This window comes from Capra hircus, chromosome 27 (genome assembly GCF_001704415.2).
Source record: "Capra hircus breed San Clemente chromosome 27, ASM170441v1, whole genome shotgun sequence".
Taxonomy (NCBI): Eukaryota; Metazoa; Chordata; class Mammalia; order Artiodactyla; family Bovidae; genus Capra; species Capra hircus.
The window spans coordinates 42,282,496-42,310,205 of record NC_030834.1 but is presented as its reverse complement, the minus strand read 5'-3'; the positions used below and the strand labels follow the sequence as shown (position 1 = coordinate 42,310,205).

General features: G+C 40.5%; 1 protein-coding gene across 1 annotated transcript in view; it reads right to left on the bottom strand.

Annotated features, from left to right (window-relative positions):
• CSMD1 (CUB and Sushi multiple domains 1) overlaps positions 1 to 27,710 on the bottom strand; it is a 2,085,346-nt gene that overhangs the window by 124,755 nt on the left and 1,932,881 nt on the right. The window contains 3 exon segments of the mRNA XM_018042044.1: positions 11,061 to 11,249; positions 19,865 to 20,011; positions 26,887 to 27,075. Coding sequence (XP_017897533.1) covers positions 11,061 to 11,249; positions 19,865 to 20,011; positions 26,887 to 27,075 — 525 coding nt within the window.

The window sequence follows — 27,710 nt, the reverse complement described above, 5'->3', positions numbered from 1 at the left end:
CATATAATGGAGATAAACTCAAAGTTGAGTAGGACCCCTGGGAGCAAGCGGAAAGTGAAAATAAAGGCAAATAAATGCCTCTTGTCGTTGAAAAGCCTGTAAGTCTTCTGTGATCACACAGTCAACTGGTTTGCTAATACAATTTTTAATTGCTTTTAAAATTGACTCCTTTTGTTAAATTTAGAAAAGATGGGGCTAGAATTTAGGTCACTTGACATGATCCATCTGACATCCACAAAAATAAACCCAAAGTGGGAATGGAAGGGAGGGGAGGAGAGGTAGAAAGGGAGATATTTGATGGCTTATGATTTAATTATTAGTGATTCTTTTTTCTAAAATGAGTTTCCTGATAATTTAATTCTAAAATATATAGTGAGGAATACTCTTGAGGTATACAGACACAAAACTTTTGTTTTTCCCCCCTTTGAGTAGGACCTTAGATACACAGTTGATATTAATAGTGATTTAATCATTTAAAATCATTAACTTCCTGAAAGTCGTAGGTATTTAGCATAACTGGCCTGAGTTATGCTCTCCTTAGGCATGAAAAAGATTCCCTGGGTAATTAAAGCTAAGGTAGCATCTGTGTTTATAGTGAAAGGATTCTGCAACCCTGGAGTCATTGTTAACACTGACACTAGTAGTTCCCATGGTCATGAATCCCTGATCTGAAGTCCACTACATTCTGCACATATTTTAATGACTATGGCATTTTCATGTGTAAGAGGAAGGTAAACTGGACTATCTCTATAGGTTTATCTTTAAATGCCAATGATTCTACTCAAAGCCTTCCTCAGCACAGACAAGACAGAAGTGTCTGTCCTGGCATCCACTCCCTTCCCTCCACATTGCTCGGCAGAAAGTTTTCTAAAGCATCACAAGATGAGCACGGCAAGTAGAAGTACAGGGGAAGATCTAGCCCCTCTTCCAAATGTTCTGAATTTGTGTGGTGTTAACTAGGTCTGGTATGGCAGCAAGTATGTTCTCTGACTCCCAACACACCATTATTTCATTTTTAAAAGTCAACATAAATTATTTTGTTTAAGAAATATTTTAAAACATCAGTAAATATTTGCATGTTTGTGAATGGTGTCTTCTCTTGTACTGGGTCTGGTTTTGAACCATCTCCGATCCCAGGAGTAAAACTGAGTTCTGATTTGGCCACCATCTTTAAATGGCAGACATTCCATTAATCACTCAGGAAGACATGAGGTGTCTGAAAAATGAAAAATTATGACTGGCCTAAAGAGGACTACAGTAAAAGTGGCATCTGAACATATTGCGGCTCCAGACTGTGTCTTTGTCACAGCACTTAACTACCCACAAATTTCTTCAGTACTTCACAGGGGACAGAAGCCAGGAGCACTGTTGGGTTTAATCAATGGGCCCTGCACCTTTGTTAATGGATTAGAAGAGACCACACCCTCAGCTAATGAGTTGCACTTGCTCTAGGCATGAATAATATGATGATTTCCCAGCATGTTGAGTTACCTTAGCAGAGTTATCTTATCCTTGCTCCATCAACTTGTTCTGTAGAAACAATCAGCTAGTTTTAGTAATAATGTAGGTGAGGTACAAAATAAAGCAAAGACATCACTTCCCCAACAAAGGTCCATATAGTCAAAGCTAGTTTTTTCAGCAGTCATGTACAGATGTGATAGCTGGACCATAAAGAAGGCTGAGTGCTGAAGAATTGATGCTTTTTTAGTTGCGGTGCTTGAGAAGACTCTTGAGAGTCCCTTGGACTGCAAGGAGATGAAACCAGTCAATCCTAAAGGAAATAATCCTGAATGTTCATTGGAAGGACTGAGGCTCAGGCTGATGCTCTAATACTTTGGCCACCTGATACGAAGAACTAACTCATTTAAAAAGACCCTGATGCTGGGAAAGAATGAAGGCAGGAAGAGAAGGGGATGACAGAGGATGAGATGGGTGGATGGCATCACCGACTCAATGGACATGAGTTTGAGCAAGCTCCAGGCGATGGTGAAGGGCAGGGAGACCTGAGTGCTGCAGGTCGTGGGGTTGCACAGAGTCGGACTGGAATGCAAAAGTAGGAAGTCAAGAAACACCTGGACTAACAGGCTGATTTGGCCTTGGAAAGCAGAATGAAGCAGGGCAAAGACTAATAGAGTTTTGCCAAGAAAATGCACTGGTCATAGCAAACACCCTCTTCCAACAACACAAGAGAAGACTCTACACATGGACATCACCAGATGGTCAACACCAAAATCAGATTGATTATATTCTTTGCAGCCAGAGATGGAGAAGCTCTATACAGTCAACAAAAACAAGACCAGTAGCCGACTGTGGCTCAGATCATGAACTCATTATTACCAAATTCAGACTTAAATTAAAGAAAGTAGGGAAAACTGCTACACCATTTAGGTATGACCTAAATCAAATCCGTTATGATTATACAGTGGAAGGGAGAAACAGATTTAAGGGCCTAGATCTGATAGATAGAGTGCCTCATGAACTATGGAATGAGGTTCGTGACATTGTACAGGAGACAGGGATCAAGATCATCCCCATGGAAAAGAAATGTAAAAAAGCACAATGGCTGTCTGGAGAGGCCTTACTAATAGCTGAGAAAAGAAGGGAAGTGAAAAGCAAAGGAGAAAAGGAAAGATATAAGCATCTGAATGCAGAGTTCCAAAGAATAGCAAGAAGAGACAAGAAAGCCTTCTTCAGTGATCAATGCAAAGAAATAGAGGAAAAGAACAGAATGGGAAAGACTACAGATCTCTTCCAGAAAATTAGAGATACGAAGGGAACATTTCATGCAAAGATGGGCTCGATAAAGGACAGAAATAGTATGGACCTAACAGAAGCAGAAGACATTAAGAAGAGGTGGCAAGAATACACAGAAGAACTGTACAAAAAAGATCTTCATGACCCAGATAAGCACGATGGTGTGATCACTCATCTAGAGCCAGACATCATGGAATGCGAAGTCAAGTGGGCCTTAGAAAGCATCACTATGAACAAAGCTGGTGGAGGTGATGGAATTCCAGTTAAGCTATTTCAAATCCTGAAAGATGATGCTGTGAAAGTGCTGCACTCAATATGCCAGCAAATTTGGAAAATGCAGCAGTGGCCACAGGACGGGAAAAGGTCAGTTTTCATTCCAATTCCAAAGAAAGGCAATGCCAAAGAATGCTCAAATTACCACACAATTGCACTCATCTCACATGCTAGTAAAGTAATGCTCAAAATTCTCCAAGCCAGGCTTCAGCAATACATGAACCGTGAACTTCCTGATGTTCAAGCTGGTTTTAGAAAAGGCAGAGGAACCAGAGACCAAATTGCCAACATCTGCTGGATCACGGAAAAAGCAAGAGAGTTCCAGAAAAACATCTAGTTTTGCCTTATTGACTATGCCAAAGCCTTTGACTGTGTGGATCACAATAAACTGTGGAAGATTCTGAGAGAGATGGGAATACCAGACCATCTGACCTGCCTCTTGAGAAATTTGTATGCAGGTCAGGAAGCAACAGTTAGAACTGGACATGGAACAACAGACTGGTTCCAAATAGGGAAAGGAGTACGTCAAGGCTGTATATTGTCACCCTGCTTATTTAACTTCTATGCAGAGTACATCACGAGAAACGCTGGACTGGAAGAAACACAAGCTGGAATCAAGATTGCCAGGAGAAAAATCAATAACTTCAGATATGCAGATGACACCACCCTTATGGCAGAAAGTGAAGAGGAACTAAAAAGCCTCTTGATGAAAGTGAAAGAGAAGAGTGAAAAAGTTGGCTTAAAGCTCAACATTCAGAAAACTATGATCATGGCATCTGGTCCTATCACTTCATGGGAAATAGATGGGGAAACAGTGACAGACTTTATTTTGGGGGGCTCCAAAATCACTGTAGATGGTGACTGCAGCCATGAAATTAAAAGATGCTTCCTCCTTGGAAGAAAAGTTATGACCAACCTAGATAGCATATTCAAAAGCAGAGACATTACTTTGCCGACTAAGGTCCGTCTAGTCAAGGCTATGGTTTTTCCTGTGGTCATGTATGGATGTGAGAGTTGGACTGTGAAGAAGGCTGAGCGCTGAAGAATTGATGTTTTTGAACTGTGGTGTTGGAGAAGACTCTTGAGAGTCCCTTGGACTGCAAGGAGATCCAACCAGTCCATTCTGAAGGAGGTCAGCCCTGGGTGTTCTTTGGAAGGAATGATGCTAAAGCTGAAACTCCAGTACTTTGGCCACCTCATGGGAAGAGTTGACTCATTGGAAAAGACTCTGATGCTGGGAGGGATTGGGGGCAGGAGGAGAAGGGGATGAATGAGGGTGAGATGGCTGGATGGTATCACTGACTCGATGGATGTGAGTCTGAGTGAACTCCAGCAGTTGGTGATGGACAGGGAGGCCTGGCATGCTGCGATTCATGGGGTTCGCAGAGTCAGACACGACTGAGTGACTGAACTGAACTGAACTGAATATAAAGCAAAGCATCCATCAATTCTCTAGACTATGGTCCCCTAATAACTAAATAGTATAGAAGAATGTTTTTCATCTTTCATCACTAATACATTTGATCATGAATCCCTCAGACCCCTCAGGCAACCATCAAGAGAAATTAAGCAGTTCTGGACCAGAAGTGTGAGACTTGGAGTGTGATACTGGCTGTGTCGGGTGTCCAGTGTCTTCTCAAACAGTCACCCCAGGGTTTGGGCTCTGGGGAACCAGTACCGGACCTGATGCACTGAGAACACAGAGCACAGGGGCGAGAAATTCCCCCACACTTGCAGGAGGTGGGCTCAGAGGCAGTCCCTGAGCCATCACTAACCTCCAGACACACTATCATCTTTATCAGTGTAACACCTGGCTCTCCTTGGTCATATGCAAAGTTCCTGCCATTGTGAGAAGTTTTTATCTGCATGACCTCACTCAATCTCAAAAAATAGTTAACCTCAAAAATACTCCAAGAAGTAAATTACATTATTATTTTTTATTACTTCTATGATAGTTAATATTATTTGTCAACTTGACCAGGCTAAAGGGTGCCTATATAGCAGGTAAAACATTATTTCTGGAGTGTGTCTGTGAGGATGGATTCGGACTAGATTAGCATATGCATCTCAGAAGGAGTGAAGAAGTCAACCCTCCCCCATTCGGGGGGGCATCATCCAGTAGTGAGGCCTGAATAGAACAAGAAAGCAGAGGAAGGGGGAATTCACTCCCTCTGCTTGAGCAGGGAGGTCTAGCTTCTCCTGTCCCTACGTGGGGCTTCTGGCATTCTCCTTATTGCCCCCTCCCAACCCCTATCCCCAACCACACTGGACTCCGAGGCACCTGGACTGAATCCCACCACTGGCTGCCTGGGTCTCCAGCCTGCAGACTACAGATCCCAAGACTTCTCTGCCTGCACAGCCAAGAGAGCCGGCTCTTACAATAAATTTGCATCTATGTGTATCCTATTGGTGCTGCTTCTCTGCAGAACCCTCACTAACAAGACCACTAAGCAAACTGAGCTTTAGAAATGTCATGCAAACTGCCCAGATTCTTATAAATAGCAAATAGCTGTGCTGGGGGACATGTCTCAGGGTAACTGATGCCAAAGTAGGTGTCTTAGCTACTCTGTCTTGTCTCCAAGGTGCCATCTGCTACATTTCAGTATTGTTGCTGTTGTTCCGTCACTAAGTCCTGTCTGACTCTTTGAGACCCCTGGACTGTAGCACACTAGACTTCCCTGTCCTTCACCATCTCCCTGAGTTTGCTCAAACTCATGTCCACTGAGTCAGTGATGCCATCCAACCATCTCATCCTCTGCCATCCCCTTCTCTTCCTGCCCTCAGTCAATCCCAGTATCACAGGGTCTTTTCCAATGAATCAGCTCTTTGTATCAGGTGGCCAAAGTGTTGGAGCTTCAGCTTCAACATCAGTCTTTTCCAGGGAATATCAGGATTGATTTCCTTTAAGATTGACTGGTTTGATCTCCTTGCTGTCCTAGGGACTCTCAAGATTGTTCTCCAACCCCACAGTTCACAAGCTTCAGTTCTTTGGTGCTCAGCTTTCTTTATGGTCCAACGCTCATATCCATACATGACTACTGAAAAAACTAAAGCTTTGACTATATGGACCTTTGTTGGCAAAGTGATGTCTCTGCTTTTTAATACACTGTCTAGGTTTGTCATAGCTTTACTTCCAAGGAGCAAATATGTTTTAACTTCCTGGCTGCAATCCCATTTAAGTATATCATATCTTTTTATTTCCAGTATCCAACCACCAGTGATAAATGGATGGATAAATGAATAGGTTAGAAATATATTTAAAAAATATAATTCTGAAAATATTGGGTTGGGCAAAAAGTTCATTAAGGTTTTTACTGAATTTTGGCCAAACTAATAAAAATGCCATGCTGAATTTGAGCATTAATGATATTTCTGGACACTCCTCCCACCTTATTTATTTCCTTTGTCTTCACTGATTTCCCAAATTCTGTGTTTTGATTTTAATTGGAGGACATTTGCTTCACAGTGTTGCGGTAGTCTCTGTCATACATCAAGGCAAATCAGCCATAATTATATATATATATATATCCTCCCTCTTGATCCTCTCACCCCACCCCAGCCCTCTAGGTCATCACAGAGGGCCAGGCTGGGCTCCCCATGTTATAGAGCAGCTTCCCGCTAGTTATCTGTTTTACACATACATGGCAGTGTGTATAAGTCAAGGCTACATTCTCAATCCGTCCTACTCTCTCCTTCCGACACTGTCCCCCAGTCCATTCTCTGCTTCTGTGTGATTTCCGAAATTCCAAGCAACATCTCAGGTGACTCTCAGCCAGCACACCATACACCATTAATCCTGGGTGAAGGCTGAGACAGAAAATAGCAGTAAAAAAGGAGATAATAGGCTGGAATCACCTCTAGGCCAGGAGGGTGTCACAGCATTTATTTGCTTTCTGGGGTCGGGTATGATGTCAGGCCCTTTACAAAGAGGTTTTACTACCATAAGAAGCAACTTCCTATTTGTCTTGAGGGATAAAGGCTAGTGTTTCTGAGAAGGAGGGCAGACAGAGGAACATCATGACTGGTGTGTACAGACATTACCACAAAAAGATGGGCAACTTAACTTAACACTGGTGGTTCTGGATGGACAATGCAGGAATTCAGGATTCAGTTGAGAAGCATCTTTAGCTGCTCTAGAGCTCTCAAAAATAGTTAGCACATCACAGCCCAAGGAAGGAAAACAAAAACAATCATCTAAACAAAGAGAAGAGCTCCGGAAAGGAGGGGACCCAGTGGTCGACAGACAAATGACAGATGACCAGGACAGGCTGTGGCCTGGCACGTGCAGCTGCCAGGCCAGTCACTGAGGGGCAAAGCCACTGCTCACTGGACACTGCAGAAAGTAGCTGGCCCCACTCTCTGCTCTTGAAGGACTGGAGGAGGAGTCATAAGAAGGCAAGGTGTGAATGTTTAAAAAGAAAAGAGCCATTTCTTGGGAACAAAGAAATATAAAGTTCCAGTCAATAAAAACCAAGAGCCTGGGGACAGAAGCTGGAGGAACTAGGCGACACTTCTAATGTTCTGTGTGGACTCTTCCCTCCAGAAGAACGGGAAACACCTTCGGCGGCCTTTTGGGAACACTGTGAGTTCTCTGTGTCTGGCTGTGTGCTCTGAGTATACACTTTCTGTGCAATGTCACGGGGCTGCCCTTGACTGGAGTGCACACAGTTGATCTGTTAGCTACTCTTTTCGATAGGACTCTGTATTCTCTTAGAAATAAATGAGGACTCAGCAAACTTTGCACAGTTCCTTGCCCAGGAAGATCAAGGGCTTCATCTCACTATTGCTATTACACTAAATTACCCTTCATGTACATTTGCACACACTACTGTGTATTATCCACCATGTTCCAGACACAGACAGGAAACATAGAGCTTAGTGATGTATGTGCCAAGCATAGATGGAGAAAATGCATCATTTAACTTGGTGAATAAACACTCCAGATTCCATCACATGATAGAGTATATTATGCATCTTTTGTAAAATGCTTAAGATGTAATTTGAAGGCTATAGATGATATCTGACACTGGCTGAATTACCCTTGTGTTGTGATCTGATCCTGGCACATTATGTGGGTCAGAGGTCAGCAGACCTCCACCCAGGGCAGAAGCAGCCTGTGGCTGGTTTCTGTACTGTGTGCCAGCTAAAAATGGCTTTTGTATTTCAAAAGGTTTGGGAAACATTTTTAAATGAAGAATATATGAAGATGACCATCTGGCTCACAGCAGACACACAGGAACCACCCTACCGGCCCACCCGTCTCTCATTCTGCCCACAGCCTTTACATTAACGCACATTAGCAGAGTGCAGGCAACGGTATCTTTCCATCTTAAAGTCTGGACTATATGAACAGAAGCTTAATCATATCCTTTGTGAGAATGATTGCTGTCCTTTTGCTTCATCACTTGTAGAACACAAGCAAAGCATAAACAACCCACAACATCAAGCCCAAACCAGGGCTTGGCTCACAAGGGCTCTGGGAATCACGGCTTTGTGATAAAGAGTTCCTCTCCCTGTAACATGGGGACCTGAAAGCCGAGCCCTGTGAGGCACCAGTTTAACTGGATCTTTGAGATAATACAGAAAATTTCAGTTCTAATTTAGCTTCCTTCCAAGATGAATAAGATGAGAGTATTGATAAGGGAAACAGCTGCCTGGCGGAGCCTCTTGCTTGAAGGCAGGAAATGAAGCCTGAAGGGCAGCAGATATGCCCTGCTTTATCAAGGAGCATAAAAACCAATAACAGGTTTTCTGAGAGAAGTAATTTGAAAGGTCAAGGAAAGGAAGAAAAGCAGGCTGAGGTTCTCTGCAACGACACACCCATCTGGCTGGTTGCATGTTCTCACTCACAGGCGAGGGACAGTGTAGGTGCCTATTTGCTGGGTCCTGCCCAGGACTGTCCTAGCACTTGAACTGTCTCAATGATTCTGAGAGCTTCCCTGGTGGTCCGGCAGGTAAGAATTCTCATTGCAATGCAGGGGGCACTGGTTGGATCACATGCTGAGGGGCAACTAAACCCATGTGTCAAAACTACTGAAGCCCGCAAGCTCTAGAGCCTGTGCTCCATCCACAGCAAGAGAAGCCATCACAATGAGAAGCCCGAGCACCGGAACTAGATAGTAGTCCCCGCTCGCTACACCCAGAGAGAGCCGGCACAAAGCAACGGAGACCGCGTGCAGCCAGCATACATAAATAGACGGATTGTCGAAACAAAGATCCTGTTTTACGTTAGCAGGAACCAGACATAGGGAGATTAGGATGCACTGCCTAACAGGTGATGTTTTTCTATTAAAATTCTGTGCTTCTAAGATGCCACCAGTAAAAAGTCTATGAAAAGGAGAGTAAAGAAGATTCTGTCAGAAGATATATCATCTTCAATGGAAAAAGAAAATCATTCTCAAATGCCTATATTAGAAAGTCATTAGTGTGCACATTTCTCCCCATTCAAATTACTGATCTAATGCTGCCTGGACAGGTATCCTGCTGGGGGTCCTGGGGCAGCACCTTCATGGTCATGAAGCTAGCACCGGGGCCTGAAAAGACCTGACACGGACCCGTGGATTTACGCCTCCCTCAGTTACTAAAAGGTGCATTTTTAGCAAACATTTCAAAACATTATTTTGCACATTTAAAAAATTGTAACTAAAAGCCAACATCCTAGTGCAGGTAGGAAATGTGTAAGTTGTGCTTGTTCCTCTGTCAGAATAAAAGGCATGGGGTTCAAACCATTGAGAAAAAACTGTACCACCTCCAGAAGATAACTGAAATGTTAAATGATATATTGCAATATTAAATATATATTAAATATATAAATTAATTAAATGGATATTAAAAGTGGGTTCCTACTGCCACACAGGGGTATTTGTCCACTTATTTATTTGTTTGATTCCAGTTTTCAAGTCCATTCAGGGTCCTTTCCAGGGACTCAGCCCCTAGAGGTCAGAGTTTGGGAACCCTTGTCAGTTCTGTTCTCAGCCCTTTTCCTGGTTCAGTCTCCTATTTAGGTCATGGCTTATGTCCTGGGCATCCTGATCCAGGTGCCAAGGACAGGTAGCCCATGGGGCTGTTCTCTGAGCAATAATCCTCCTTCATAGGCAGAGAGTAATGAAACATTGAAAGAGAATGAGAAGCATTTCTTCTTTTGAAAGAAAAAGAACTCTTCTTGGAAAAGAAAAATCATTCCTAATGAAACAAGCTCATTGGATCTTGTTTATCTTACATTAAAGAAGAATTTCTGGAGGTAAAACATAAATGATGCAGGCTAGGTGTCTGATTAACTTCTTGTGGTTAAACAGACATACAACATTGTGATAAATATCTATTATTGTCTCAGAAAGCGACACTAGAAAGTCTAATATCTAATGAAAGCTGGAAACAAGGAAATCCATATGAGGTTCCATTCATAAAATGTAATTAGTTATCAAAGACCAATATATTTCATTATGCATATAAATTTTGATAAGATAAAACTGTGAAAATTTCATGACTTCAAAGTCTTCAATTAAAATCAAAATGCCTTATTTGGAAATATGATTTTTATGCATATGGGAGATAAAATGGGGCAAAAGGCATGAGATATTGAAATCAACTCTGACAAGTCCTAGCTTTAAGTGACCAAAAGAAAATGAAATATGCAGTGTGTGGCTCAAAGTATGAGTTTTTAATCTAAGAGAAGGGAAAATGAGCTTCAGTAATTGATTTTTTTAAATTTATACAACTGTCAAGAAAACTCTAAGTTGGATAACACAGTTTTTAATTTCAAAATGAAATATAAGTCAAGTATTAAGATAACTTTACACAGTATCTACTGAGTGTGTTCAAACCATCCTATGAATTCAGGCTATAAAGCTCAATCAAGCCTAGTGCAAATGTTAGAAGTGTTTGCATGGGCAGTAGAAAGTTTAATTTGTTTTTATGAACTCACATTCAATTTTCCCTTACCTTTTAATCCATAATCACAGCTCCAGTAAGTTGTGATTAAAATAAAACAATAAATTGAACTCAAGCTTGGGAATGAAAAACACATTTCTTACCCTGGCAGAGTGGAGCAAGGGAATCCCACTGATACATGCCAACTGGATTCCGTCTACAGGTGGCATTGCTATGGCCAATCATCCGATACCCAGGTTTGCAGAAATACTGCACTTTACTTCCAACTTCTCCTACAGTCCTATTTAAAACACCACCATTCTTCACGGTGTGGGTCAAGCTGCAGTAAGGTGCTGTGGGCACACAAACACACATACATAAAGAAATAAATAAATGCTGCATTTTGCTTGGTAAAAGACATATAAATGGAAGAAATTCTCTTATTGTTAAAACAGTGGGAAATCAGCACTGATACAGAAACTTTACTAAAAGCATCTTCAAGTACAAAAGTGTTGCGGTTGTGGATGCAAGGGAGTGGCGCAAAAGGAACACTCATTCATTGCTGATGGGGATCCAGAATGGTGCAGCCACCCTGGAAGACAGTGTGGCAGTTTCTTGCAAAACTACACACACTCTTATCACACAATCCAGCAATCATGCTCCTTGTAGTTACCCAAAGGAGCTAAAAGCTTATGTCCACGCAGAAACCTATGCCCAGATGTTCATAGCAGCATTATTCAGAGTTGCCAAAACTCAGAAGCAACCAAGGTGCCCTTCAGTAGGTAAATGAATAAACCAACTGTGGTCCATCCAGACAATGCAATATTATTCAAGGCTAAAAATAAATGATCTGTCAAAAGCCATGGAGGAGCCTTAATTGCATATGATTAAGTGAAAGAAACCAACCTAAAAAGGGTACGTACTGCATGATTCCAACCTTATGACATTCTAGAAAAGGTAAAGCTCTGGAAGAAGTAAAAAGATTAGTGGTTTCCAGAGGCTGCTGGGGGAAGGACAGTGGAGCTCAAAGGATTTTTCAGCAGTGAAAATATGCTACATGAATCCACAATGGTGGGTTAATGTCATTTTACATTTGTCCATATCCACAGGATGTTCAATACCAAGAGTGAACCCAGTGTGAACTATGGACCTTGGGAGATAATGACGTGTCAGTGTAGATTAACAAATGTAGCCTCTGTTGATGATGTGAACAAGGAGACAAAAGCCAAGGAGAATAGGGAAAATCTCAGGAACTTCCTATCCATTTGGCTGTGATCCAAAACTTCAAAAAAAAAAGTCTAAAAAAATCAATTAAAAAAAAATGTATAGCTGAGTCACTCTGCTTTGCACCTGAAATGGTCACAGTATTGTTAATGGGTTATATGCCAATATAAAATAAAAAGATAAACAATCCAAAAAAATTCAAAAGTTATCATTTCTTAAAAATCCAAGAAATCTAGACCCAAGGCTCAAGTCTCTTGAGTTTGAAGTTTATATTATTTACAACTGTTAATCAATGTGGTGGTGGAATTTTGACTTTCTGACCAAAAAAAAGAGTATCATTAAAATGGAGAAAATTTAAGAATATAATATCTTACAATCAAGGCCATTAATTTTTTCCTTGTTGTTTAATGAATCCTGAGAATTGTATCATGAGGTAGGCTCTTTTTAACATGTGGGATTTGAATACCATCTTTGAAGAAAATGCACTACTTTATGTTGATGACCACGTTCAGTTCAGCTCAGTTCAGTCGCTGAGTCGTGTCTGACTCTTTGCGACCCCATGAATCACAGCATGCCAGGCCTCCCTGTCCATCACCGACTCCCGGATTTCACTCAAACTCACGTCCATCAAGTCAGTGATGCCATCCAGCCATCTCATCCTCTGTCGTCCCCTTCTCTTCCTGCCCCTAATCCCTCCCAGCATCAGAGTCTTTTCCAATGAGTCAACTCTTCACATGAGGTGGCCAAAGTACTGGAGTTTCAGCTTTAGCATCATTCCTTCCAAAGAAATCCCAAGGCTGATCTCCTTCAGAATGGACTGGTTGGATCTCCTTGCAGTCCAAGGGACTCTCAAGAGCCTTCTCCAACACCACAGTTCAAAAGCATCAATTCTTCAGTGCTCAGCTTTCTTCACAGTCCAACTCTAACATCCATACATGACCACAGGAAAAACCATAGCCTTGACTAGACGGACCTTAGTTGGCAAAGTAATGTCTATGCTCTTCAACATGCTATCTAGGTTGGTCATAACTTTTCTTCCAAGGAGTAAGCGTCTTTTAATTTCATGGCTGCAGTCACCTTCTGCAGTGATTTTGGAGCCCAGAAAAATAAAGTCTGCCACTGTTTCCACTGTTTCCCCATCTATTTTCCAGGAAGTGATGGGACCAGATGCCATGATCTTCGTTTTCTGAATGTTGAGCTTTAAGGCAACTTTTTCATTCTCCACTTTCACTTTCATCAAGAGGCTTTTTAGTTCCTCTTCACTTTCTGCCATAAGGGTGGTGTTATCTGCATATCTGAGGTTATTGATATTTCTCCCGGCAATTTTGATTCCAGGTTGTGCTTCTTCCAGCCCAGCATTTCTCATGATGTACTCTGAGAAAGGTGACAATATACAACCTTGACATACTCCTTTTCCTATTTGGAACCAGTCTGTTGTTCCATGTCCAGTTCTAACTGTTGCTTCCTGACCTGCATACAAATTTCTCAAGAGGCAGGTCAGGTGGTCAGGTATTCCCATCTCTTTCAAATTTTCCACAGTTTATTGTGATCCACACAGTCAAAGGCTTTGGCATAGTCAATAAAGCAGAAATAGATGTTTTTCTGGAACTCTCTTGCTTTTTCCGTGATCCAGCGGATGTTGGCAGTTTGATATCTGTTTCCTCTGCCTTTTCTAAATCCAGCTTGAACATCTGGAAGTTCGCGGATCACATATTGCTGAAGCCTGGCTTGGAGAATTTTCAGCATTACTTTACTAGCGTGTGAGATGAGTGCAATTGTGTGGTAGTTTGAGCATTCTTTGGCATTGCGTTTCTTTGGGATTGGAATGAAAACTGACCTTTTCCAGTCCTGTGGCCAGTGCTGAGTTTTCCAAATTTGCTGGCATATTGAGTGCAGCACTTTCAACAGCATCATGTTTCAGGATTTGAAATAGCTCAACTGGAATTCCATCACCTCCACTAGCTTTGTTCATAGTGATGCTTTCTAAGGCCCACTTGACTTCACATTCTAGGATGTCTGGCTCTAGGTGAGTGATAATCACACTATCGTGATTATCTGGGTTGTGAACATCTTTTTTGATGACCATGTTTCAATAGCTTTAATCATTGCATTTGCAGGGAGGTTTTCAAAAATTAAAGATAGGAATTGTGAAAATCAGTCTTACCTACACAGAATCTAACCTTTCAGTGGCTAAAAGGCTCTACATCTTATTTACACTTTTAGATAAAGAAACTCAGTTTACTCTTTCAAGGCCAGTTTCACCACAGCATAAAATCCTATGAACCTCCTTTAGATGAATAAAACCTAAACTAAAGAAAGCTGTGAAGTCCTGGAAAGCCAGGGTTCCTTTCAAAGGAGAGGTTTTAAATGTCCCACTCCTCTGTGGGGGTTCCACATCGAAAGTACACACACACAGGTCTGAAGGCTTAATGCCAAACTTTTCCTTAGAAATAAATTCAGAAGGAACCTTCTGAAGACTTCACATCAGAGCATTGCCGAGAAGTGATGTCTGTGTGTCTGGCTAGGTTGTCAACCATGCTTCTGTGAGATGTATCCTCAGAGAATATTCTCAGCCAGAGGGTCTTCTGAAGTGCTGTTTCTTTCTTTCTTTCTTTTTTTTTAACAGACTCATTTTTATTAATGTAAAATCCACTAACCCTTAGAAGAAACTCGTGTCCTACTGGTCATGGCATTTTCTATGTTCAATTGTTTGAGACTATTTTAAGTTTTGAGTGAACAAAAATATTTGGTTTAGGGAAGGTATGAGTATACTCAGGCACCTCAGCTACCAACTACTGAGAATTATTGTGTCAAGAAATTAAAATAATAAAAACTAGGAAGACCAAGCGGACTGTAGACCCTGGCCAAGTTTAGAGATAAAGTCTGAGATGCTCCTGAAGGGGCAGTGGGACTACATGGTTCTTGGGGTGGGTTTTTGTCACAGTTCAGTCTGTTAAGAGAGAGGAACAGCAGGATAATTGTCTAACTCTATAGGGTACAACAGAACCTTAATTTCTTTCTTCAAGGAAATGAGAGATACCAAGGGAGCATTTCATGCAAAGATGGGCACAATAAAGGACAGAAATTGTATGGACCTAACAGATGCAGAAGATATTAAGAAGAGGTGGCAAGAATACACAGAATTAAACAAAAAAGATCTTCATGACCCAGATAACCATGATAATGTGATCACTCAGCTAGAGCCAGACATCCTGGGAAGAGAAGTCGAGTGGACCTTAGGAAGCATGACTACAAAAAAAGCTAGTGGAGATGTTGGAATTCCAGTTGAGCTATTTCAAATCCTAAAAGATGATGCTGTGAAAGTGTGGCACTGAATATGTCAGCAAATTTGGAAAACTCAGCAGTGGCCACAGGACTGGAAAAGGTCAGCTTACATTCCAATCCCAAAGAAAAGCAATGCCAAAGAATTCTCAAACTACTGCACAATTGCATTCATCTCACATGCTAGCAAAGTAATGCTCAAAATTCTCCAAGCCAGGCTTCAACAGTATGTGAACTGTGAACATCCAAATGTTCAAGCTGGATTCAGAAAAAGCAGAGGAACCAGAGAACAAATTGCCAACATCTGTTGGATCATCAGGAAAGCAAGAGTTCCAGAAAAACATCTACTTCTGCTTTATTGACTAGACCAAAGCCTTTGACTGTATGGATTACAACAAACTGGAAAATTCTTCAAGTGATGGGAATACCAGACCACCTTACCTGCCTCCTGAGATTTCCATATGCAGGTCAAAAAGCAACAGTTAGAACTGGACATGGAACAACAGAGTAGTTCCAAATCGGGAAAGGACTATGTCAAGGCTGTATATTGTCACCCTGCTTATTTAACTTATATGCAGAGTACATCATGTGAAATCTTGGACTGGATGAAGCATAAGCTGGAATCAAGATTTCCAGGAGAAATATCAATAACCTCAGATGTGCAGATGACACCACCCATATGGTAGAAAGTGAAGAACTAAAGAGCCTCTTGAAAGAGAAAGAGGGGTGTGAAAAAGTTGCCTTAAAACTCAATATTCAGAAAACTAAGATCATGGCATCCAGTCCCATCATGGCAAATAGATGGGAAAACAATGGAAACAGTGAGAAACTTTACTTTTAGGGGCTCCAAAATCACTGCAAATGCTGACTGCAGCCATGAAATTAAAAGACACTTGATCCTTGGAAGAAAATCTATGACCAACCTAGATAGCATATTAGAAAACAGAGACATTACTTCACCAACAAAGGTCCATCTAGTCAAATCTATGGTTTTTCCAGTAGTCATGTATGAATGTGAGAGTTGGACTATAAAGAAAGCTGAGCACTGAAGAATTGATGCTTTTGAACTGTGGTGCTGGAGAAGACTCTTGAGAGTCCCTTGGACTGCAAGGAAATCCAACCAGTCCATCCTAAAGGAGATCAGTCCTGGGTGTTCATTGGAAGGACTGATGGTTGAAGCTGAACCTCCAATATTTTGGTCACCTGATGCAAAGAGCTGACTCATTTGAAAAGACCCTGATGCTGGAAAGATTGAAGGCAGGAGGAGAAGGGGATGACAGAGGATGAGGTAGTTAGATGGCATCACCGACTCAATGGACATGAGTTTGAGTAAGCTCCGGGAGCTGTGATGAACAGGGAGGCCTGGCGTGCTGTAGTCCATGAGGTCGCAGAGAGTTGGAAATGACTGAGGGAGTGAACTGATAGGGTCCAATAACTGTTTCCTTTCCCACTGACAGTTCCTTCTATCATCATTAGTTCTTTTCTAACTCGTCTAGAACAAGATACAGAGAGGCCCAAGCAGGAAGACATGGTGAGAATGCTAAGCCACTCAGTCATGTCTGACTCTGTGAGATCCCATGGACTGTAGCCCGCCAGGCCCCTCTGTCAGTGGAATCATCCAGGCAAGAATACTGGAGTGGGTTCTCATTTCCTTCTCCAGGGGTTCTTCCCAACCCAGGGATCAAAACCACATCTCTTAAGTTTCCTACATTGGCAGATGGGTTCTTTACCCCTAGCGCACCTGGGAAGCCCAAGGAAACATGGCGCAGAAAACAGGGGAAGATTAGAACACAGGGTCCTGCCTGTTTGATTTCTGGCCATGCTAAGAATCAAAAGGACCAGGGTCAAACCGTTGCACTCTGCTGGTGCTGCCTTGGAAGAGCAGGTAATGGAGGGTGGCAGTCAAGGAAGTATCGGGGATGGAAGACATGGGTGCAGCTGGCTCTGCTGGGGTCTGGGTGTATTTACAACACCCATTCTGTAGTTCTGACTCTCCCAACACTGAAAGTGAAAGTCACTCAGTTGTGTTCAGCTCTTTGTGACCCCATGGACAATACAGTCTATGGAATTCTCTAGGCCAGAACACTGCAGTGGATAGCCTTTCCCTTTTCCAAGGAATCTTCCCAACCCAGGGATCAAAACCAGATCTCCTGCATTGCGGGCTGATCCTTTACCAGCTGAGCCACAGGGAAGCCCACAACTTATCATTAACTTCCAGGTGCTTGATTTAACGGGTTTACCAGGTGGTGCTTGTAGTAAAGAACCCACTTGCCAAGCCAGGGGACTTAAGAAATGTGGGTTCAATCACTGGGTCAGGAAGATCCCCTGGAGAAGGGCATGGCAACCCACTCCATATTCTTGCCTTGAGAATCTCATGGACAGAGGAGCCTAGTGGGCTACATCCAGGGGTCGCAAAGAACCAGACATGACTGAAGCAACTTAGCACACATGCACACCCTTGATTTAATAGTGAATGACCATTACTACCTCAACAATCACTTAGCAGTTTATTGAATTGACTTGAACCATGATGTACAAGCACTTGCTTTTGTTGTTGCTGTGTTTTGTTTGTCAATTATGTAGATCAGTTACATGGTTCTTACACCCAATGACCAATAGTTGACATGCGTAAGGCAAGGATTTGTGTTGCAACACATGGTCATATTATGGGCTGTAACTCCCTGGCCCACGTACTACCGTCCAGGGATCACTGCTCTAAAACTACTGGTGATGGACTCCTAGCAGTGGTCATTGAACCACCATTGAATTTTAACTGAAAAGCTGTTCAAAGATCTATCTGTATCCATATCTATAGAGAGATACATAGATATGTCCACTCACAAAACAACAGTTTATCGCCTTCACTTTAAATTCTTCTTTTTCCTGATTTCCCAACAAAGAGAATCATCTTGTTCTATAATGAATGAAAATATCCTTTGAGTGACAGAATTCAAGGTGTAGTCACACCACCAGGCTATTAAGTAATTTGCCACAGATAAAACAAGATAAATTATGTTCACCATGATTACCCCTGCAATATCCATTTCTGCTCATTAGAAATAAATTCAAACAATTCTACAGGCTTGAGTATTTATTTTTCAGAACAAGGAATTTGATGAACAAAAATCCAATCATTGTCCTAATGATCTCAATACCCATTCCAATGAAGGGATTTCAACTGTGAACTCTTTGCTGATAAGCTTTTTGAATGGCTACTTTAGTGAAAGGGGAAAACAAAGATCTAGGCATGTTTTATTAGACTTTGTAGAGGAAACACAAGTGAATTTCAGATTCTCTGTCTTCCCATCAACAGACATTTCAAAACACGAATGCTTTTTCAATGCTTTTCATCATTTCATGATACCTACCAATCAGAGACAGCAAAAATATTCTTAAAACTACTAACACCTTTCTCTGTCCACAGGATGTTGCCCTTCACTGACAATGCACAACAGACTTGGAATAAGCAACCCCTGGGAGTTACACTGGTCCATAAAAATGCATAGAGTGGGCAACTGTCTCTCTTGGGAAATGGACCTCAGTTGTTAGCATGGATATTGTAGTAACACTGAGAAAAGGTTAGATATTTTGCTTAGCAATGAAAATATGAGGATTTTAGATTGTCTACAGCTTTTGTAGGGCTAGCCACATTGAGAGGATCTAAGCTTTCAGAAGTATATTAACTGATTTAATTAATATAAAAAACTACTGACAGAAAATAAATGAACTATATGGGGAAAAAACAAAGTCCTTTAAATGTTGATAAGGAAATATATATATGTAAACATTTAATTTGTACATGGTTACATGTGTGTGTATATATTTATATATATAGTATCTCACATAAACAGACATATAAACATATAATCAATAAAAGACATGCTACTAATCATAAGATATTATTACTTATAAAATTAAATGCAATACAATTATCTCCTCCTGTCCTATTTGTCTCCTTAGCTTTTAAACATACTTTAAAACTAAAATATGTTTTGTTTATATTATTATATGTGTGAGTGTGAAGTCGATCAGTCGTGTCCGACTCTTTGCAACCCCGTGGACTATAGCCCACCAAGCTCCTCTGTCCATGGCATTCTCCAGGCAAGAATACTGGAGTGGGTTGCCATTTCCTTCTCCAGGGGATATTATTATATATTTATATTAAATTATATTATTTTATTTTGGGGCAAAGAAACTCTGCTTTCTGTGGCATGCAATTCAATGGGTTATGATGCTAGCAAAAATATTTATTAATATTAATCAACAGATAGTTTATTCTTCCTAACACAGTTTATAGATATCACTGAGTGATTTCATCAAATTATTTCTATTGAAGTTACAAATTCATTTTTAGAAATTAGGTTTATAGTATAAACCTTTAATTTTTAAAATTTAATGCAGAACCTATAAAGGTTAATATAAATTAACACTTTACTATTAAACCTTAACTTCACTTACTGACCTGAATAACGAATCTTGAATCCTTTTTTACTGGTTGCATGGTCAGTGGACCAGCGGAGATATAACTGATTACTCTTGCTTGTAAAATTTGATTGTTCAGTATGGTTTCCACTCAAGACCACTAGCAGAGGACTTTGACCAGAAGACCCTAAATGAAACAAAAAAAAGCAAAAAAGTTATGATATGAATTAGCACCTACAAATACAGACTACTTTTAGCTTTCGATTAAGTTGGAGTCTAACTGTACAATATACAGCTATTTAGTTCCAAAGGAGACAAAGAACTCCAAATAAAGCAACAGATACGGTTCCTCATAAAAATAATAACAATAAAAGAAGCAATAGCCAACTAAAATAATTTAAGATATATATGCTGTTAATACATAATACTTGAAATGAAAATGTTACTTATAAAATGGCAGTAATTTAAAAAAAGAAAATAGTTCCCACTACTATTAGTATGTGCAACATTGAATCGATATAGGGAATTGAATACTAGTAAAAGTACTGTTGTTTAGTCCCTAAGTCATCCAGTTCTTTGGGACCTTCTGGACTGCCGCACTCCAGGCTTCCCTGTCCTTCATATCTCCCAGAGTTTGTTCAAATTCATGTCCCTTGAGTCAGTGATGCCATGCAACCATCTCATCCTCTGTGGCCCCATTTCTCCTTTTGCCCCCAATCTTTCCCAGCATCAGAGTCTTTTTCAATGAGTTGGCTCTTTGCATCAGGTGGCCAAAGTATTGGAGCTTCAGCTTCAGTATCAGTCCTTTTAATGAATAGTCAGGGTTGATTTCCTTCAGGATTGACTGGTTTGATCTTCTTACAGTCCAAGGAACTCTTAGGAAGAGAGAGCACCAGCACCATAATTTGAAAGCATTAATTCTCTGGTGCTCAGCCTTCTTTATGGTCCAACTCTCACATCTGTACATAGCTTTGACTGTACGGGCTTCCCAGGTGGCTCATTGCTAAAGAATCTGTCTGACAATGCAGGAGACATGGGTTCAGTCCCTTGGCTGGGAAGATCCCCTGGAGAAGGAAATGGCAACCCACTCTAGGGTTCATGCTTGGGAATGGAGGACCCTGGCAGGCTATAGACCATGGGGTCACAAAGAGTTGGATACAGCTTAGTGACTAAATGGAAGCAGTGAAAGTAAAAATTAGTACAATCACCTTGGAGAGCAGTTTAGTAATAGCCAATACACCTGTAGGTTTTAATTATATTTTTTATAAACTCCAGAATATGTGCACAAATGTTTGTATAGCAAAACGTATATTCTAGCAATTTTCATAGGGAAATTTAGATTCTAACTTGTGGTTTGGAGTTTAAAAAGATATTAAAAATGTTTTCAAAGAAATTCTACACAGATTAAAAATGATATTCAGAAGTGAAATCTACTTGCAAATAAATATAATAGGATAACAATTGTGTAAACATTCAAAAGTGTACAATATACAAACTGTGTGAATGTTCATGTCTGTGAGTGTATAGATAGGAGATGGTACTTGGTAGTAGATAGACAGACAGATCGATAGCCTGATAGAGATAGGAAATGAACCATGAATCATGCACATGCATGACACTTCACAATATTAAATGCCTCCAGGAGAGGTGCAAGTGAACAGGGTGTGCAAGGAGCTCCTAAATTGACTGAACTTGTTGCTTCTTTGAAAAAAATAATACACAAAATAAATCTGACAAAATACTAAAATGCAATACATCAAGTAATAAGTCCATGCCCATATATATTAAAAAAACCCTTTCTGTATATTTAATTTTTTAAAATTGAAAAAAAAAAAAGCTAATACTTAACATAGTTAATAGTCACTGGCATTATTCTCATCACCATAACCTGACACTATTTGTTGAGACAAGTCACTATTGAATTCAGAAGCTACATCCACACTTTAAGGTCTCCTCCAGGACACCCTTGATGCCATCTCAAATTCTAACAGGCTTCATGGCTTTCCTGCCAATGCAGGAGATGCAGGATATTCGGGTGTAATCCCTGGGTCATGAAGATTTCCTGGAGAAGGAAATGGCAATCCATTCCAGTACGCTTGCCTGGAGAATACTATGGACAAGTGTTGTCTGTGCTTTTTACTTGTTGTTTGAAGAGATAATTTATATTCTAAAATGAAATGCCACTGGGAAATAAATTTACCTGAATTTATACAATTTTAAAATGTCCTTTTTCAGTTCAGTTCAGTTCAGTTCAGTTCAGTCACTCAGTCGTGTCCGACTCTTTGCGACCCCATGAATTGCAGCATGCCAGGCCTCCCTGTCCATCACCAAATCCCGGAGTTCACTCAGACTTACATCCATCGAGTCAGTGATGCCATCCAGCCATCTCATCCTGGGTCATCCCTTTCTCCTCCTGCCCCCAATCTCTCTCAGCATCAGAGTCTTTTCCAACGAGTCAACTCTTCTCATGAGGTGGCCAAAGTACTGGAGTTTCAGCTTTAGCATCATTCCTTCCAAAGAAATCCCAGGGTTGATCTCCTTCAGAATGGATTGGTTGGATCTCCTTGCAGTCCAAGGGACTCTCAAGAGTCTTCTCCAACACCACAGTTCAAAAGCATCAATTCTTCGGCGCTCAGCTTTCTTCACAGTCCAACTCTCACATCCATACATGACCACAGGAAAAACCATAGCCTTGACTAGATGGACCTTAGTCGGCAAAGTAATGTCTCTGCTTTTGAATATACTATCTAGGTTGCTCATAACTTTTCTTCGAAGGAGTAAAGGTCTTTTAATTTCATGGCTGCAGTCACCATCTGCAGTGATTTTGGAGCCCAGAAAAATAAAGTCTGACACTGTTTCCACTGTTTCCCCATCTATTTCCCATGAAGTGATGGGACCAGATGCCATGATCATTGTTTTCTGAATGTTGAGTTTTAAGCCAACTTTTTCACTCTCCTCTTTCACTTTCATCAAGAGGCTTTTTAGTTCCTCTTCACTTTCTGCCATAAGGGTGGTGTCATCTGCATATCTGAGGTTATTGATATTTCTCCTGGCAATCTTGATTCCAGCTTGTGTTTCTGCCAGTCCAGCGTTTCTCATGATGTACTCTGCATATAAGTTAAATAAGCAGGGTGACAATTCATAGCCTTGATGGACTCCTTTTCCTATTGGGAACCAGTCTGTCGTTCCATGTCCAGTTCTAACTGTTGCTTCCTGACCTGCATACAGATTTCTCAAGAGGCAGGTTAGGTGGTCTGGTATTCCCATCTCTTTCAGAATTTTCCACAGTTGATTGTGATCCACACAGTCAAAGGCTTTGGCATAGTCAATAAAGCAGAAATAGATGTTTTTCTGGAACTCTCTTGCTTTTTCCGTGATCCAGTGGATGTTGGCAATTTGATCTCTGGTTCCTCTGCCTTTTCTAAAACCAGCTTGAACATCAGGGAGTTCACAGTTCACGTGTTGCTGAAGCCTGGCTTGGAGAATTTTGAGCATTACTTTACTAGCATGGGAGATGAGTGCAATTGTGTGGTAGTTTGAGCATTGTTTGGCATTGCCTTTCTTTGGAATTGGAATGAAAACTGACCTTTTCCAGTCCTGTGGCCACTGATGAGTTTTCCAAACTTGCTGGCATATTGCGTGCAGCACTTTCACAGCATCATCTTTCAGGATTTGAAACAGCTCTACTGGAATTCCATCACCTCCACTAGCTTTGTTCATAGTGATGCTTTCTAAGGCCCACCTGACTTCACATTCCAAGATGTCTGGCTCTAGATTTGCGATCACATCATCATGATTATCTGGGTTGTGAAGATCTTTTTTGTACAGTTCTTCCGTGTATTCTTGCCACCTCTTCTTAATATCTTCTGCTTCTGTTAGGTGGCTCTAGATTAGTGATCACATCATCATCATTATCCGGGTCGTGAAGATCTTTTTTGTACAGTTCTTCTGTGTATTCTTGCCACCTCTTCTTTATATCTTCTGCTTCTGTTAGGTCCAGACCATTTCTGTCATTTATCAAGCCCATCTTTGCATGAAATAGTCCCTTGGTACCTCTAATTTTCTGGAAGAGATCTCTAGTCTTTCCCATTCTGTTGTTTTCCTCTATTTCTTTGCATTGATCGCTGAAGAAGGCTTTCTTGTCTCTTCTTGCTATTCTTTGAAACTCTGCATTCAGATGCTCATATCTTTCCTTTTCTCCTTTGCTTTTCACCTCTCTTCTTTTCACAGCTATTTGTAAGGCCTCCTCAGACAGCCATTTTGCTTTTTTGCATTTCTTTTCCATGGGGATGGTCTTGATCCCTATCTCCTGTACAATGTCACGAACCTCTGTCCATAGTTCATCAGGCACTCTATCTCTCAGATCTAGGCCCTTAAATCTATTTCTCACTTCCACTGTATAATCATAAGGGATTTGATTTAGGTCATACCTGAATGGTCTAGCGGTTTCCCCTACTTTCTTCAATTTAAGTCTGAATTTGGCAATAAGGAGTTCATGATCTGAGCCACAGTCAGCTCCTGGTCTTGTTTTTGTTGACTGTATAGAGCTTCTCCATCTCTTGCTGCAAAGAATATAATCAATCTGATTTTGGTGTTGGTGATGTCCATGTGTAGAGTCTTCTCTTGTGTTGTTGAAAGAGGGTGTTTGCTATGACCAGTTCGAGTCAAGTTTCAGATATTCTTAATCAAACATGTAATCCTTCATCATCTTTCATCTCTTGTCTTTGCTTATCATGTAACAAACTTTCTAAAGGATTATTCTTTAAAAATATACATGTCCATAATGAACAGCAGTACCATCTCTTTTATTAAGATGAAAATTAGCAAGTTTTGCACAAGTGAAGACCACCATTTGTATTTTGACACCTTTCTCAGTTTAGTTCTATAATGACTTAAGTCCTATTTTGTTTTTAAATTGAGGAATATTCACTACTTGAGCTGTGTGTGTGTGTGTGTGTGTGTGTGTGTGTGTGTTTGTGTGCATTCAGTCGCTCAGTCATATTCAACTCTTTGCGGCCCCATGGACTGTAGCCCACTGATCTCCTCTGCCCATGGAATAGTCCAAGCAAGAACACTGGGGTGGGTTGCCATTTCCTCCTCCAGGGGATCTTCCTGACCTATGGTACAAACCTGTATATCTTGTGTCTCCTGCATTGGCAGGCAGATTCTTTACCACTTTCACCACCTGGCGCCATGCTACTGCTGTTAATAAAGCTTAAAATTGATATAATCAATTTATTTATTTTTTTTTTGCCAACTCATGAGCTATAAAACAGCCACTGCATTTCAAAAAATCAAAAGAGATGCAATGAACATGACATTTACTGCAACACAAATGCCAATGCTTAGAAAATTATTCATATGAAACTCTGACCTTTCATTTTATAGAAAAATCTTTGAGAGTAAAACCAAACCTACTCATAGATCTCTGGCAATTTTGACAGCAACTGCTTTGATATTATCTCTATTAACTATTTTGCTTGTGGTTTATCATGGGTGTGATCTGTCTGTATTTGGAGGGAGCTCACACTGTAAATGCTTTGGGCATAAATTATTGATAACGATTTTGCTTCTGAAATTAGAAGAGGTAGAAGCACTGCCAGCTAAACTTTCAATTCTACCAAAGTAAAACAAAGGAACCCACATATATTTAGAATGATTATGTAAATATATATATAGCTACATACAGAATTTATAGGAATATATATACACAAAGACACACACACAGCCCCTGGAGGTTGGTTGCCTGCCTTTACTATTTGTGACATCTAATCAGCCTCAAGGCACAGTTTCCCTAGCTCCTCATTGACAAAACAAGCCTGTTTGTACACCTGGCTAGTGTGTTACTACTTCCTATCCTAGAGATTAAGGGCCAAGTCTTCAATAGTACGTGTCTGTTTTAACATGCACTTAAAAACTCTGAAAATGAAAATATTACTCTTCAGTCCTCTGTTTCTACATATATAAGTATGAGTTTAATTTCCAATTTAGCAGTTCATCTTTGAAAATCCGTAAATTAATTTACTGTATATCCACAGAAGCAACTTGACTATTATGATTCATCAAGTCAATAAAAAGCATGCAAACATACACAGAATCAATTACAGCAATTTTTTTTTCACTGAATTGATTGTTATTTATCTGAACTCAGTGACAAATCCATCAAAACATGTGAAAACCCTGTTATTATCTACAGCCATAATTGTATGATGGTCTAATTTTGGGGCTATGATAATCCTTCTGTATAAAGAAAAATTATTAACATCAGTTTCATTTCAAATCAACAATTCAAGCACATACTATGTTTTAGAAGAGTACTGTCATTTTAAAATGTTCATTAAAATTGTACAAAAATGCGTACGACTCACGTTGAAAACAGTATTAGCATTTGTTCAGGGAACTATCTCTAAAAAAATTCTACATTAAGAATACTATAGCATTTATCACCCAGAAAACTCTATGGACCATTACTTTTATATATTTCTAGTAAAACAATAATTTAGATCAATTAAAGTACTTATAGCCCTCTGCTCTCTTAAATTTCCTAAAATATCTTCTAGATCAATATAATCTTAGGAGAAAGGAAAGGAAGAGTTCCTGAAATCATCCATACTTTAAAGCCTCATGTTAAAGGATTAAAGAATGGTTAATGTAAATTCAGTACATTTTTAAGGTGTATTAAACCAGCATTTCAATGGTTTAAATTTGCAACATTAAGAAGGGCATGGTGATGTTTTTCCTATCACTTGATCTCTGAGACCATATTAGTCGAAGAATAATTCATTTTCCATGTGTGTGGGGCGTGGGGGGGGGAGATGTAATTTGTCTTAAGAATATATTCAAGTTTGTGCATTACAAAATATAACAAGATCCTTATATATTATGTGTAGGTCCCTGGTATGTATTCTTTTTTTGACTGTACCTAGAGGCATGTGGGATCTTTGTTCCCTGACCAGAGATCTAACCCACACCCTCCAGAGTGGAAGCTCAGAGTCTTAACCACTGGACCACAAGGGAAGTCCCAAGGTTGCTGGTATGTTAACAAGGTTTGAAGACACTTACCATCAAATATTTCCAGTGCGTCAAATTGCTTTTCACTTTGGAATGTGTCTACAAAGATGGTGATATTGTAGTTTGGTTCCACTCGGATGCTCCAGGAGCAGGTCTGAGAGTTAAAATAGTTGCCTGGATACCCTGGGCTGAGGATGACGCCAGAGGATTCTGTCCGGACTTCATTGGCTGGGCATTGTGCTAAGGAGAAAAGCACCAGGGAAAGTTTTCCTTAACAAAATCAATTCCTTGATATGCAAGCTCATGGGGGAAAAGAAAAAGCAATCTTACTAAGTCAACTGTGACCAGATTTAGTAGATGATACACACATAGCCTTTTCATCCTGTTCATGGGGTTCTCAAGGCAAGAATACTGAAGGGGTTTGCCATTCCCTTCTCCAGTGGACCACATTTTGTCACAACTCTCCACCATGACCCGACCATCTTGGATGGCCCTACACGTTACGGCTCATCATAGTTTCATTGAGTTAGACTAGTCTGTGGCCCATGTGATCAGTTTGATTAGTTTTCTGTGATTGTGGTTTTCATTCTGTCTGCCCTCTGAGGGATAAGGATAAGTTTATGGAGTGTTGTTACAGCAGAGCAGAACCCAACTCTGGCTCTACTGTACATTTAAAGCAGGTCCAGGGAGACTGCAAAACCCTAGGCCCTGTGCACATGCAGACAGGAAAAAACTCTAACATTTTACTTTACTTTTTTAATATTAATACATTTTCTTAACTTGAGAATACTCACTTTTGTGATAGCCCTCTGTGCTAAAATATATTTGGCCTGTGTCTGGGGCCCCTGGCAGGAGCTCCCCAAACCCTTGGTGTT